Raw genomic sequence first — 16,494 nt, 5'->3', positions numbered from 1 at the left:
TGTAACTGAGCTGGTCAACACAGTTTATATTTGCCTGAGTTGCTTTTCAGTGAACTGCTGTACAATACTTGCCGATAGCATGTGTATTGAGTGCATATTCTGGACACATTTTGCATAAAGATGTGCTTTGGTGACACATAGGGAAATCTGAATAGTTCAATTAACAGCAAATATACATATGAATTGGAAAGTCTGGGCTGTCTGTTCAACAGTGTGTTTTGACACTTAGCTAAGTAAGTGCAGGCAACACTTAAGTATTTAGCATTATACTGCAAAGAAAATATTTTCTTGCTGATGCATAACATAAAATAGCATAAAGTTGGCTTAAAAATACATACAACAACACACAGATAATTAAATGTAACTATAATCCAATCATCTTTGCATGTCTTCATTTTGAACATTTGCAACAGATGTAGCAACAATGCCATAGAATAATATGAAGTTAATACCATGTCAGTGTTTACATGTAAATGGAACAACTTTTCTCGTCAGACAATCAAATTGTCTATGGATAGAATAGTATTATTGATTATGTGAAAACTTGGAAACAAGAATACAATTTGCATTACAAAAGGAATAGTCCAATTTGTTTGTCCTAACTGTTTGACTGTTTAAGCTTTACCCATACATAACGTTGACATTATATACAATAAATTATTATCAGAATTAACATGTAAAAATACCCAATTTCCAACTTTGTATCCATATTTTAAAGTTTAACAGTACTAAAAACTCAATTTATTTTACACTGAGATTACTTAAAACAATTAAATATTTCACAAAAGTTATTCATAAACAATGACATTAATGTGCCATGTTTTAATATGATTGTTTCATGTAAATTTCTTAAGAGTACGTATAAATGAAAGTCTTAAAATAGCGAAAGTGTCATGTACATGTATTCAATATACAGCTTATGACTGCTTGTTAATTGGGACAATCTGAAACAATTGTTAAAACAACATAAAGTTGTACATATCAATTCTTACTTTCAAAGACAAACTTCACATTTCAAAAATGGATATAAATATGTGTGCGCAAATTATGTGTATCTGCAACAACACACATTCTCTTTCATTTTACCATAACAAATTGTCAATGTAGTATTAATAACATATGCCGAAATGTGTTATATACTTAATCACACTCTTAACACCAGGATGCTGTTACTCCCATATTGTCCCACAATGATCGAGGATGTGGTGCTGTTGAAGAAGACTGACCATGGTGCCAACACTCCATCCTTTTCTGTAGCCAGAGTGGCCAGCTTCTTCATCTCCACACAATCTACCTGTAGTACAGTGTTGGACCAGTATCCACAGACCAGCACCTGACCTGCAGGGGTCGCATGAACACCAAGTGGGTATGCTAGTTCTGGGTCTATGAATATAGCCAGGAGTGTTCCATCCCTGGCCAGTGTCAGGAGCTTTTTGTGGTCCCAGTTTGAAATGTACAGCTTGTCCCCTGTTGGACTCACAGCACACTTCCAAACTGCAAAACATCAATATATTGAATTACTGTAAATAATAAATAGCCTTTATAAACAGACTGCAGTGATATTGAACTACATATGAGTTGTTTTAAACATTTAATTTACATACATTGAAAAAATGAATGAAAACTATTATAACAAGGGCTGTATGTGAAACATGCATGTCCCCCATATGGGCTGTCAGTTGTAGTGGCAGCCATTGTGTGAATCTGTTTTCTGTCACTGTGACCTTGACCTTTGACCTAGTGACCTGAAAATCAATAGGGGTCATCTGCCAGTCATGATCAATGTACCTATGAAGTTTCATTATCCTAAGCCTAATTATTCTTGAGTTATCATCAGGAAACCATTTTACTGTTTTGAGTCACTGTGACCTTGACCTTTGACCTAGTGACCTGAAAATTAATAGGGGTCATCTGCCAGTCGTGATCAATGTCTCTATGAATGTTCATGATCCTAGGCGTAAGCGTTCTTGAGTTATCATCTGGAAACCATTTTACTGGTTCGAGTCATCGTGACCTTGACCTTTGACAAAGTGACCAGAAAATCAATAGGGGTCATCTGCGAGTCATGATCAATGTACCTATGAAGTTTATGATTCTAGGCGTAAGCATTCTTGAGTTATCATCAGGAAACCATTTTACTGGTTCTAGTCACCGTGACCTTGACCTTTGACCTAGTGACCTGAAAATCAATAGGGGTCATCTGCCAGTCATGATCAATGTACCTATGAAGTTTCATTATCCTAGGCCTAATTATTCTTGAGTTATCATCAGGAAACCATTTGACTGTTTCAAGTCACTGTGACCTTGACCTTTGACCTAGTGACCTGAAAATTAATAGGGGTCATCTGCCAGTCATGATCAACGAACCTATGAATTTTCATGATCCTAGGCGTAAGCATTCTTGAGTTATCATCCGGAAACCATTTTACTGTTTCGAATCACTGTGACCTTGACCTTTGACATAGTGACCTGAAAATCAATAGGGCCCATCTGCAAGTCATGATCAATGTACCTATGAAGTTTCATGATCCTAGGCGTAAGTGTTCTTGAGTTATCATCCGGAAACCATTTTACTGGTTTGATTCATCGTGACCTTGACCTTAGACCTAGTGACCTGAAAATCAATAGGGGTCACTGTATTTTACTAAAAGGATGATGTTTCATTGGACTGATAATTATAGATTTAGGATTACAGACCAGTTGCTTCAGTAATATTGTTCAGTGTGCCCTGTTGGTCGCGTATGCATTCTTAAATTATCATTCAAAAAACCATTTTACTATTTCGAGTCACCGTGACCTTGACCTTTGACCTAGTGACCTCAAAATCAATAGGGGTCATCTGCGAGTCATGATCAATGTACCTATGAAGTTTCATGATCCTAGGCCCAAGCGTTCTTGAGTTATCGTATGACAACCACCTGGTGGACAGACCGACAGACCGACCGACAAACCGACATGAGCAAAGCAATATACCCCCTCTTCTTCGAAGGGGGGCATAATAATTGTAGATGGAAACAATAAACAAAGATGGAAAAATTACGCAGTACTATGAATATGTTCACATTAATCAATATTAACAATTATACCTTCCCTATAAATATATAGATAATTGCAATGCATATCATTTATATCAAATTGACACAAGCAAACACATTATATACATGTACATTTACAGTAATATTAACTAGTTGTGCGATTGCCTGCTAACAAGAAGAAAATGTCTGTTTAATCACTCACAATGGATACTTTTCTATCTACAGGTAGTTTTCTTCAAATGTTGCAACAAGAGGGCCATGGTGGCCCTGGTGTCGCTTACTTGAGTAGCATGAATGTTATCAAAGGATGTAAACATTGTTTTGTGAAAAGAAAGGGTTTGTTGTTTTCGCAGATATACACACAATTATGTGTTTTCAGTAGTTTTGTGTGTGTTTGTTTATGTTTACTAAACAGTATTTTTTTCACCATTTTGGGAATTGGGCTAGATCACTTTGGATAAGAATAAATCATGTTATTTTGTCTTAAATTAGTTAATTATTGTTGCTATCTTTTTATTTACAAATGCTTAACAATTGAGAATAAAAATGATGGGGATAATTTCACTTAGGTTTAAAGTATAGAGCTCGATAGTAGTTGATCTAAGTGTGGAGATTTATTTGTATTGTTTTAAATATTTTCTGTTAACCTTCAAATGAAAATGTTTGGATCACATTTTAGAACAAGAGCTCTGTTTGTGAAACACAATGCCCCCTATTGCGCCGCTTTGAAGCTATATATTTGACCTTTGACCTTGAAGGATGACCTTGACCTTTCACCACTCAAAATGTGCAGCTTCATGAGATACACATGCATGCCAAATACCAAGTTGCTATCTTAAATACTGCAAAAGTTATAACCAAGGTTAAGTTTTTGGACCGACCGACCGACCGACTAACCCACCGACCGACAGACAGACAGACAGGCCAAAAACACTATATCCCCGATCATTTGATCAGGGTGCATAACAATATTCAAATATTACAGTTTTGTTAGTTAATTTATCTAATGGCTTGTGTTGGAAATCTTGGAAAGACACCTCTTTAAACTTTATCTTTTCCCTTGCAATAATTATTATTGAGAAATATTCAAATATTAAGTTCATCTAATGTTTATTTTTTTAATATGAAAAAAACACCTGTTGCAGACAATTTGCAGAAATTCTGTCAAAACACTTAAATTTGCCGATTTTTTTTTTAAATGGACATTTGTTACTTAACATTATAAAACATAATTATTTATATAGCATACAAACAAAACCATTTGCAGTAATAGAAACATTGTTTACTATTATGCAAATTATGCCTAAACAAAAACATTTGTGGACTGGGAATTTCAAATAAGATGGCTTCTCTTTATTATAATGTGTTTATTCACACTCTTTGAAATTCTTTTAGCATGTGTATGCCAAATTCTCAATCCAAACTTCAATATATAACCATTAAAACATCAACCACTTCTACCATTTCTTGCAACACTACAACTAAAATGGCTACTGCTGCTGTAACTACATCTACACATTCATTATTCAAATTCAAAGGAGAAAATGGCGGGAAATGGCAAGCCGTGACAAAGAAAAGAAACAAGAGCTGTTTGTAAAACATGCATGCCCCCCATATGGGCTCTCAGTTGTAGTGACAGCCATTTTGTAAATATGTTTTTTGTCACTGTGACCTTGACCTTTCACCTAATGACCTGAAATCAATAGGGGTCATCTGCGAGTCATGATCAATGTACCTATGAAGTTTCATGATCCTAGCCATAAGCTTTCTTGAGTTATCATCGGGAAACCATTTTACTATTTCGGGTCACTGTGACCTTGACCTTTGACCTAGTGACCGGAAAATGAATAGGGGTCATCTGCCAGTCATGATCAATGTACCTATCAAGTTTCATGATCCAAGGCATAAGCGTTCTTGAGTTATCATCAGGAAACCATTTTACATTTTCGGGTCACCGTGACCTTTGATCTAGTGACCCCAAAATCAATAGGGGTCATCTGCTAGTCATGACCAATCTACCTATCAAGTTGCATGAACCTAGGCATAAGCGTTCTTGAATTATCATCCGGAAACCATTTTACTATTTTGGGTCACCATGACCTTGACCTTTGACCTAGTGACCTGAAAATCAATAGGGGTCATCTGCTAGTCATGATCAATCTACCTATCAAGTTTCATGATCCTAGGCATTAGCGTTCTTGAATTATCATCCGGAAACCATTTTACTATTTCGGGTCACAGTGACCTTGACCTTTGACCTAGTGACCTCAAAATCAATAGGGGTCATCTGCGAGTCATGATCAATGAACCTATGAAGTTTCATGATCCTAGGCCTAAGCGTTCTTGAGCAGGGGTGTCAATTGTCCCAAATTTGAAATCCGGAAAATTAAGCCGAGAGTCTGAGGCCTTAGGATAAAGGGAAGAGAGGCCCCCCCCCGAGCCCTAGCTTATTGTTCTTTTTTGTATAGTCTTTCTAGGTGCAATTTCTGGTGAGTACAATGCGAAATATTATAAACCAAACCATCCGTAACACCGCATGTGTATTTGTCATTCTAAACAAATGATATTAAGAACTTCAAAATTAAATTAAAATCGACAAACCATACCGTATCCGAAAACGACTGTCCGAAAACATGTCCCGATACATCATTTGCAAATGAAATAAAATATGCATATATTTTGACTGCAAAAAATGAAAACCAGTAACCAGTAACCTAGCAAATACGCAGTCAATATATAATTTGATTAACATATTGTTTTAAAATATGATATTGCAGTGCTTTACTTTGTTACTGCTCATGTCAGTGCCAGCCGCTTATCAGATATCAATAAATTAAATCGGTACCAAGCGCAAATGTCCGAAATGCCGACGATGCTATAACAATATTCGTTCTGAAATGATCCCGCACTAAAAGAATTTTGTCCCTACCCCCACCCCCCTTAAACAAACTCATCGAATTTACATTCACCTCAAAATCAACCCTGGACGAATTTACATTCACCTCAAAATCAACCCTGGACGGCTCAAATCCGGATTTCCGGAATAATCCGGAAAATTGACACCCCTGTTGAGTTATCACCGGAAACCACCTGGTGGGCGGACCGACCGACCGACCGACAGACCTACCGACCGACCAACATGTGCAAAGCAATATACCCTCTCTTCTTCGAAGGGGGGCATAAAAAGGCAAGTAGCAGTAGTAGTGACAGTTTTGATAACTTATCGACAGATGAAAAACTCAGTTGTATCTTTGATCAGATTAATAAAAACTTTAAAAAGATAAATGATGTAGAGGATGAGCAGCGTGCATGCAGGAAAGATGTACAAAATGTACATCGATATTGTACAGAACTTGAAAACAGAATTATTGATATGGAACGAATGTGTGAGCGACAAGAACATATCTCAAAGTGCTGTGCTTCACATCTATATATATTCAGGCTAGAAGTATGAGGAACAATCAAGTATTTTATGGCATCACTGAGAGATTGTCAACTAAATATGGAGATAAAATACTTATTCTTAGCTTCCTGCAAAACGAGCTAGATATTGACACTAACGAGATTTGCATAGAAAGAGCGCATAGATTGGGCAAACCATCACCACACGCATACAGAGAAGGTATTGATCAGAAGAGGCCATGAATCGCAAGATTTAGAGACTATTGTGACACAGAAACCATCATGAGAAAAGTCTATCTCCTTAAGAACAGCAGGTTTGGGAGAGACCAGCAATATCCAAAAGAAATTTCAAGTGCACGATCAACGCTGTACAAATCAGAAGCAGCAGTTGACGCCAGAGCAAACAGAAGGAACGTGCAAATACGTTACCCGGCCAGATTGTTTATCAACGGCAAGTGCATGCAAGACATGTTCCCAGTTTGGTATGAGGTGCTGGGTTCAGATAGAACTGGTGGGGTAAATATGCACAAAAAAGAAGATGGTGGGCAGAAAACTAAATCGAGAATTAATTCTAGCGAAACAATCATAGACAGTGTAGAAAATTCTGTGTTTACAGATGAAAAGGATACTGGGTAATCAATACAAAAAAGCCACGCCCACAAAAATGTAAACAGCCCGAAAAGTAGGCCAAGTGCGTGCGACAAAAACGACATGAGCGAGACACTACCAAGTGAAAGAATCTGCTTACCCGACTGTGCACCAAATACTTTTCATAGAAATCCACCGAAATCAATCACTAACAAACAAACAAGAAGAGGTTTGATGAATGAGAGTGTTAAACATGTACCATCTTCAAAAACATCGGGAAAACCCATCACTAAGAACAACGCACAAGGAGGTTACATTATCCTAAACGGAAGTGGAATTTGGGGGGTTACATGCAGTCGGTTTGCTACTTAGTACATATGATGCAGGTCCTGGTGCATAAGATTTTAAAAATGTATCTGAAATGAAGAGTTTAGGTGTCAGTTTAAAGGTACATGTGTAAGTCACAGGGCAAAAGGCCTGATTTGTGCATTTCTTTGTATGTTAGTGGTTGCCAGCCTCAATAGTAGGGCATGGTTTTTGCCTTCAAATGGCAGTGCCGGTAGCTGTCAAAACCGGTTCATATGCTCTAAGGTAATTATTTTGAGTTACACCGTATAGAATTTTTTCAAATGCAGTTTTTTTGTAAGTTTATGAAACCACCTTTCCAGTCATGTATAGTTATATATTGGCTTATCGCTCGGTCATGGTGAAATTTGAGATCAAAGATTGCGAATTCTATATATAACAAAGAAGGAAATTAATTGGGCATGTGTAACCTTTAAGAACTTCCGACCAAGTTAGTCGTCTTCCAGAATGTTGACAATTTACCATCAAAAACTCTCTGTATTGCAAAACATAACTACCAGATGTCATTTTGACCCAATTAAGGGCTGTTTGCAATTGGGCTGTTGCACTTGGGGTCCTAAGGGGGGTAAATGCTTGAAAATCACTCCGAAACCTGTTCCGAAGACACATTCTAAGACTACGTAAACACTCGGTATTGTTTTTCAGTGACATTTTGACATTAATTTGCATCAATCTCAATAATGAACCTAATTCCTGTCTTTATTTCATCTGTATTTATTGCTATTGTTTACTTTTAGCCTTTTACTATTTAAAATGTAATGTGTGTTGTTTTTCCATGCAAGCAATTTTGGACCGACACTGCTATCTGCCTTCGCTTTCAATCCCGCCAGGCAGATCTACTCAGAATAACACTACTTTGCCTTATTTTTCCTGTTTGGATATCTTGCTGAGTTCAAGTTAAATCAAGTATTCAGCTGAAAACACAAAAAGGATAATAATGTTATGCTTTCTTTCTTGGAACGATGTTGTTGTGATAGACCGTGCGTGAAAAACAGCAGGGAATCTGTATTTAAGTGACCTCAATATTATACGTAAACCTAAATGTACATTTTTAGGTGGTGTCGGAATTAGTCTATAGCTCTGCCTGAACTGCTGTCCAATTGGTTTACAAGTCCGGCTGAAGTGACAGGCCATCAAAAACTGCACAGTATGACTGATTCGGAGACGGCCCTCAACACTCGCCCAGTCGTGGCGAGAGGATCGGTGTCTTTGCAGGTTAGTACGCTGTTATTTTCAATGAAATCTATTGTAAAATGATTTCTTTGATATCATGGCACACTTTTGTCACCAAAATTAGGCAAATTGTTGTTTTTTACAATTACTGCAGCTCTGAAACCACATTTTGTGGCGATAACTTTGCCAGTGTGCCCGACAATGTGATGCCGGCATGGTGACTTATCCGTTTACAGTAAATAAAGCCACACAGACTATTGAAAGCTTACTCTAATTGTATCTCACTTACATAAGTTAGCACCGTAATGGGTAAATGTGCACTAAACAACTTTTTGTTTTCTCAGATTACACGGAATTGAGCACCCGGGCCAGACTGACACTTTCCGGAGCCTGTCCGAGACGGAACTCGAGCCGAGGAATCATAGGTCCAGGTGTGACAGAAAACTTAAAGCTCATGTCTGACGATGACTTTTTTTGCGTCAGGAAGTAAAGTGTGTTGTTTTCCCATGCAAGCAAGCCCTTTTGTTGGGTCAAATGACATCAGAAATGCTGCTTCTACATGGATTTTACCTAAAATGTGCCAAAAAATATATAAAAAGTTTGTTCGGATCTTGTTCAAAACCTGCTATGATGCACATATAATGCCATTGATGATTTGTTTTCACTTATTAAGTCATATGTTACATCTGCTATGCTATTAGAATCGAAAGTGATGCCTTGTATGGAGTCTAAGTGCTGTCTGTATGATGTAACCAAGGTCGGCTTTTCTACTTTAATTCTTGACGCGAAACGCTGTTACGCGTGACGCTTTCAACGTCAACTTTAATGAATAAATCTGTGTGTCATGGTACTGGAACTTTGTGATCTTTTTTAAAACAGATTATACCTATGGAAAAAGTGCCTTTAATTCAAATTTGAAGGGGTTGGGTTCCCTTATAGGTTACATTATCCTAAACGGAAGTGGAATTTGGGGGGTTACATGCAGTCGGTTTGCTACTTAGTACATATGATGCAGGTCCTGGTGCATAAGATTTTAAAAATGTATCTGAAATGAAGAGTTTAGGTGTCAGTTTAAAGGTACATGTGTAAGTCACAGGGCAAAAGGCCTGATTTGTGCATTTCTTTGTATGTTAGTGGTTGCCAGCCTCAATAGTAGGGCATGGTTTTTGCCTTCAAATGGCAGTGCCGGTAGCTGTCAAAACCGGTTCATATGCTCTAAGGTAATTATTTTGAGTTACACCGTATAGAATTTTTTCAAATGCAGTTTTTTTGTAAGTTTATGAAACCACCTTTCCAGTCATGTATAGTTATATATTGGCTTATCGCTCGGTCATGGTGAAATTTGAGATCAAAGATTGCGAATTCTATATATAACAAAGAAGGAAATTAATTGGGCATGTGTAACCAGGAGTGGATACGCAGTGTGTAAATAATGCTAAAAATAGCACAGGGCGACAGAAACTTTCTGTGGAATCCCAGGAAACAATAACGAGAGACAGTATTGGGAATTTGAAACGGGACGGATCGGCAGAAAGCGTGACGGGACTGACCAATCAAAAAGCAGGAAACAAGTAGGACAGCGGGGTCAATGATGTGAAAATATGTTTACTAAATGTGCAAGGACTTATAGGTACACAGTATAACAAGCTCGACAGTTTAGAAATGAAAACATTATTTAATAAATATGATATCTTATTATTAATGGAAACATGGTCCAATGATAATTTTAATTATAATGTTGAAAATTTCACTGCATTCATTTTACATACAAAAGTTACACTAAAAACTTCAAAAAGAAGCAGTGGAGGATTTATCATGTATATTAATAACAAGCTTAAAGATTATGTTCAATTCATTAAGAGTACCAGTGACTGTATACAATGGATAAAGATAGATCGTAAATTGTTTGAATTAGATCATGATGTATTTTTATGTTTAGTTTATAATGCACCACAATGTAGTGGAAGACAGTACCTTGTTGATCAAAGTGTTTTTGAATTAATTTCAGATGACCTACTGCACTTTAATAATGTGTATAATGAATCATGTGAATTCTTTATATGTGGTGATTTTCATGTTAGAGTTGGTGAGAAACCAGATTTTGTTTTAAATGATTATGTTCATGTTTGCCTAGCACATGTGTTGCCAGATGATTATAATCAAGATGTTTATTTGCCAAGATGTAATTTAGATAAAACTGTAAATGAATATGGCAAGTTACTACTGGATTTTTGTAAAATGTCAGGGTTAAGAATAGTGAATGGCAGACTTGGGTCAGATAGAAACATTGGAAAACACACATTTGTATGTACACAAGTTGTAGTACTATTGATTTTGTTTTGTGTAAAAGTAATATGTTCCCATATATTGAAACATTTGAAATTTTAGAACCAAATATTTTATCGCATCATTGTGCTGTAACTTTTAGCCTTAAAAGTAAAGTTTTGCTTGATTTTTATTGCTGATGATAAAACTTTAAATAATGCATTTGAAAATGATGATAAACAATTACCATATTTGTATAAATGGGAGGATGAAAAGAACAAGAGAACAAGAGCACCGCATAACGGGTGCCACGCTCGGCTGCGAAAGCTTGTCAGAATTTTTTTTTTAGAGGTCACAGTGACCTTGACCTTTGACCTAGTGACCCAACAAGAGATGTGTTTGTCAGAAACACAATGCCTCCTACTGCGCCACTTTGAAATAAAATTTATATTTATCATTTGGCAGGTATAGACACTAGTCCATATAAACGGACTCCCAGAGCCTTTGATAATTTTTGCTATGGCGGCTCTGGCAGTCCATATGCACCCCTTCATAAACATGGGTGCAGTTCAGCGCAGCGAATCCGTGCGCATCACTAAACAGACGTCGGTCGAGACAAATTGAGGAAAATAATGAATAAACTTCATAAACATGTTAAATTTACCTGAATAGCAACCTACGGATGTTATCCTTTGCATGCACCCTATAAATACATGACAATGTTTCAACACACTTTTCTCGCTGACATGTTTATTTTTTAATTTGTAACAGTGTATTCTGTATCGAATACCACATTGTTATCGACTTTATAGGCTGGAGCACATAACCCAACGTGCAAAATATTGGTGTACTGCGACCTAACCAATATTGGGTCAATTTTCCAATATGGGGGATACAGCGTACATAACAAAACCTAAGTCAATAAAATCAATTATTTCTTACTTTAATGGTACCATTTAGATAAGTTTGTGGTTTAGATAGTTAAACTTTAATAAGTTCTTGCAGTTTCAGTGTTCCTTAACCCTTGCATTGTTGATAACATTTTGCACCCATGGACAAGAGAGAGCGCATTGCAACTCGAAGCAGCCCATTGGGCTATAAAGCTTAGAGTTGAATTATTGCAACTAGTATAGACATCATCTCCCTTTAAAGCTTTATTACTTCCCTTGGATTTTGTCCAATCCAACCCGGGGGGTGGGGGGGGGGGGTCTGTAGACAGTCAAAACTGAACAATTCAGACATCACTGACAACAATGGCCTGTGGTTTATCAAAGATATCATAGCCAGAGTTCATCATGTTTTTATGGACATAAGTCCACTGGTATTTAATGAAAACTAGCATTCACAATTTAGAACAGGTAAGAAATGATAATTATATCAAGAGATGTGTTCGTCAGAAACACAATGCCCCCTATTGCACCGCTTTGAAATAAAATTGCTATTTATCATTTGGCAGGTATAGAAATCATCTCCCTTTAAAGCTTATTATTCCCTTGAACTTTGTCCAATCCAACCGGGCGCACGAGTTAGCAACAAACTGTCCGCCATTTCCTAGACAAGCTATGTCTAGGTTCACTTTTATTTCAACGAGTTTCTTTTGTTTTCCTATTTTAAAAACATAGATTTAAATGGTAAAACAGTGTCAATAGGGATTATGTAACTAGGAAAATCAATATCCTGACAGATTAGTCGGTGGCATTGAATTTTTATCGTTTCCAAAGCCGAAAAAAGATCTTGAGAAGTGTTAGAGATGGATGAATGCAAGCGGTCGTCATCACGAACAACTGAACGTCAACACTGTCAAAGACAATAACGATATCTTATTATCGAATATACTAGCAGATTTAAATAGTTTATGTTATCGATCTGATCATGACATAATAGTTCATGTTTTTAATAGTTTTGTCAGTTACTAGGTGATTAATAGAAGCAAGGTTCATCTGCATTACTTTAAAAGAAGTTAAACCCAGCATGAAGCCTATTTAATGCTGTTTTATTACTCTGATAGTAATGCACTTTATTGTCATTACCGGTATACATGTTATTTGAAGGTGACACGTGATATCTTATTTTAATTACGGTATCTACACATGTGCAGACATGTGGTGTCACCAATGAACGCTTTTAATCAACACTTGGAGATTGAATGCCTAGTTCTCATTTTTTCCAACGAGTTTCGTTTATTTTGTTAAAAAAAAACGGTAATTATATATCGCAAAATGGTGTAAATAGGGATTATGTTACTCTGACATTCGGTATCCAGAAAGATTTCCAACGCGGGAATGCGGTCTTGACAAGAGCGAATGGAAGCTTCTAATGTGTAGAATTACCAAGATCCCCCTTATAGAACATTAATTTAATTCAAAAACTGGAAATGTCATATAAGCAATAACGAAGCATTATTAAGTATGAATTATATCACGTGTGCATGTAAAATAATAGAGAATATTGGTACCCACTTTGCGTTACTTAACGAAATCCCCGTTATTAATCGAGTTTTTGTGTGTGTCAGAAACAATTGAAAACCATTTTATGTTACTATTTTAATAAAAACGTATCAATAATGCCATTGAATAAGAGTTATTATTTCTGATATAACTAATAAATGCGGTTACTTGGGGGAAGTCGGTACCTGCGCGTGCGCCTGATACTGGTAGCTTTATTAAGTAGCCTGACTGAATTTTCCTTCAAACAACGCTAATTTATATCAGACAATGACCAAACTGATTGTGTTGTGCACTTTCAATTATAGTGATTGATAAATGTCAAATAAGCAATGTTTTAATATTATTAATATCACTTTTATACATAATAACATGTGGGATTAAGGTACCCACTCGGCGTAAGAAAGCGTGTGAAACTTCACCAAAATCCCAGTTATAAAGTGATATTTCGTGTCAAATACACGAAGGAAAATGTTTCGTTTATATTTTCATAAATAACATGGATAAATACCGGTGTATAAGTGTTAATTTATTGCTAATAACACCATTACACGTAGTGACAGGTTCGATTTCGGTAAGCGTCTGAGAGCGTGTTTAATGTACAGAAAAAAACTGTTATAAATAGCTGATGTTTTCTATAAACGTATATTTTTGCATTTGCATAATAACTAAATGACACAACCCCCTTTTACAAGTGTTATATGGTGTGAAAAAGTCCATGCATATATGCTATCTATAGGCAAAGAAGACATTTTGGTTTTAGCTTGTCTAGGTTGGTACCCGCTGAGCCACGTGATTAGGTGGGTGGAGAGATCATCGTCCAGGCGTCATGTCAATTATGACCATGTCAGACAACACTGACAACCAAGGCCTGTGGTGTAAAAGAGATCATAGACAGAGTTGATCATGTTTCTATGGACATAAGTCCACAGGTATGTAATGAACATCAAAGAAATTATAATTATTTCATTTAAAAAAAAACTTTGACGAATCAATCATTTGAGTTATAAATAATCAAAATAATAAATCTGTACAGTAACTGTGAAAAGAACTTCATTTCTTGGTAAGGAAATATATAATATGAGATTTATAATTATATAAATTACTTCCCTTGAAAATAATTGTCTTTAACAAATCTCTATTTTTAGTAGCAAATAATTAAAAGCCACTACCGTGACTGTGATTGACCATTGAAATGTGCTGAGCTCCATGAGATACACATGCATGCCAAATATATAAAGTGGCTATGTTCAATATTGAATAATTTTCTCCCTTTTTAAAGCTTATTACTTCCCTTAAATTTGTATTTTTTACCGTAGACCGTAAAGGATGACCTTGACCTTTAACCACAATGTGTTTGTCAGAAACACAATGCCGCCTCCTGCGCCGCTTTGATTTATTTAACAAAAATATGGGCAGGTCAGATATCTGTGTCCATTTAAAGCTTATTACTTCCTTTGACTTTGTTTTTTCGACCCTAGACCTTAAAGGATGATGTTCACCTTGAAATGTTACTACTAAAAATGTGCAGCTCCATGAGATACACATGCCTGCCAAATATCAAGGTGCTATCTTCAATATTTAAAAAGTTATAGCCAATGTTAAGGTTTTAGCACACGCCTACGGCGTACGGCGGACAACGAGCTGGCTATGACACTAGCTCGGGTTTTCTCCGAAAACAGCCTTGCTAAAAATGATTATATTAATGCAATAAATAGTGACAGTATAAGAAATACATTTGATACGCTTTGCATTAATATTGAACAGTCTCAAAATAATGGTGATTTAGATAATTGTTAAAGCTTGTTCTGTGAAGTTTTTGAAAATATAAGCTCACCATTATTTAAAAGGCATCGTACTGACAAAACATGTTTTGTAAACAATAAGGATGCAGCATATATTGACGATGAATGTAAATTTTTTAAACGGAGTTATTATAAAACCCTGAATGTATACAGAAACTTTCCTACAAATGAAAATAGAAAACATATCTTCTTCTTCTTCTTGTAATGTACAAGTCCTCTCTGGGGCAATTTCGTACATGGGGTTTATGTACAGGGATGTGTGCACCACACGCAACTATATACAGTGCTGATTAAAAAGGTTAAAAACATCTGTTTCTCGGGTCTACCATTGAGCTGACAGGCCCCTCTTGAAGGCCCCTACGCTGTCAGCTATGGTGCCCGGCGATGGGTGCTGGTTTCACAGTCTGATGGCGGAGGGGATGAAGGAGTACTTGTAGACGTCTGTCCGACAGAAGGGTAGCAAGGAGCGTGAGAAGTTGCCCCTTGTGCTTGTGGTAGTCAGGTGGAAGAAGGTCTCTGGTTGGATGTCAATGAGGAAGTGTGTTATTCTGTACACCATTACAAGTTTGACGTTGGAGCGTCGTTCGGCAAGGGGCTGCCACCCTAGGTTTGCCACCATTTGGTTGGTGCTGCTTGTTGTGTGGTAGTCTCCCTTGACGAATCTGGCTGCTCGGCGTTGGACAGCTTCCAATTGGTTGATGTTTGTCATGGTGTGGGGGTCCCAGGCAGTTCCTGCGTACTCTAGGATTGGCCTGACAAGGGTCTGGTAACACTGCCTTTATATCCTGTGGGCAGCTTGTCAGGTTTCTCCTGAGGAAAGCGAGGCTGTTGTTTGCTTTCTTTGCGGTCGTGGCTACATGCGTGTTCATGGTCAGCTTCTCGTCAATATGGACTCCGAGGTATGTTCCTCCCTTCACTACCTTGAGATCCCTACCATGGATGGAGTAGGTAGAACGGATGGGGTTTTTCTTCCTTGTGATCTGGATGACCTCACATTTAGATGGGTTGAAAGACATCAGCCAGTCCAGTTCCCATTTCTGCAGCCTGTCCAGGTCCTCTTGCTGGGCATTTGCGTCCTGTGCGCAGTGAATCTTCCTGTACAAGAGGCTATTGTCTGCGAAAAGGCGAGTTGGTGATGCTGTCTGTAGTGGAAGGTCATTGATGTAGAGGAGGAAGAGAAGTGGGCCGATGACAGATCCTTGGGGCACTCCAGAAGTGACAGGTGCTGTGTCAGAAGACTTCCCTTCCACCAGGACTTGCTGGGTCCTGTTACTTAGGAAGCTGCGAATCCACTGGAGCTTGCTTCCCCTGATACCATAATAGCTATGTTTGCTGGCGAGTCTTTCATGTGGGACCTTATCGAAGGCCTTGCTTAAGTCGAGCAAGATTGCTTCGATCTGTTCTCCCTCGTCCAGA

The 16,494-nt window shown here is 37.4% G+C and overlaps 1 protein-coding gene and 1 long non-coding RNA gene across 2 annotated transcripts in view; one reads left to right on the top strand and one right to left on the bottom strand.

Moving 5' to 3' along the window:
* Positions 1–351: 351 nt before the first annotated feature.
* The window catches only part of LOC127845421 (uncharacterized), a 79,326-nt gene continuing 63,183 nt past the window's right edge, over positions 352–16,494 (bottom strand). Inside the window, exon 3 of the mRNA XM_052376322.1 lies at positions 352–1,494. Coding sequence (XP_052232282.1) covers positions 1,145–1,494 — 350 coding nt within the window. The 3' untranslated portion in view covers positions 352–1,144. The remainder of the gene's footprint in view (positions 1,495–16,494) is intronic.
* On the top strand, positions 7,347–9,952 carry LOC127845436 (uncharacterized). Its single transcript, XR_008033215.1, has 3 exons — positions 7,347–7,616; positions 8,447–8,606; positions 8,909–9,952. It is a non-coding gene; the product is annotated as an uncharacterized LOC127845436 (long non-coding RNA).

This window comes from Dreissena polymorpha, chromosome 9, assembly GCF_020536995.1.
Source record: "Dreissena polymorpha isolate Duluth1 chromosome 9, UMN_Dpol_1.0, whole genome shotgun sequence".
In the NCBI taxonomy this organism is placed as follows: domain Eukaryota; kingdom Metazoa; phylum Mollusca; class Bivalvia; order Myida; family Dreissenidae; genus Dreissena; species Dreissena polymorpha.
This window is presented reverse-complemented; position numbering and strand designations above follow the sequence as displayed.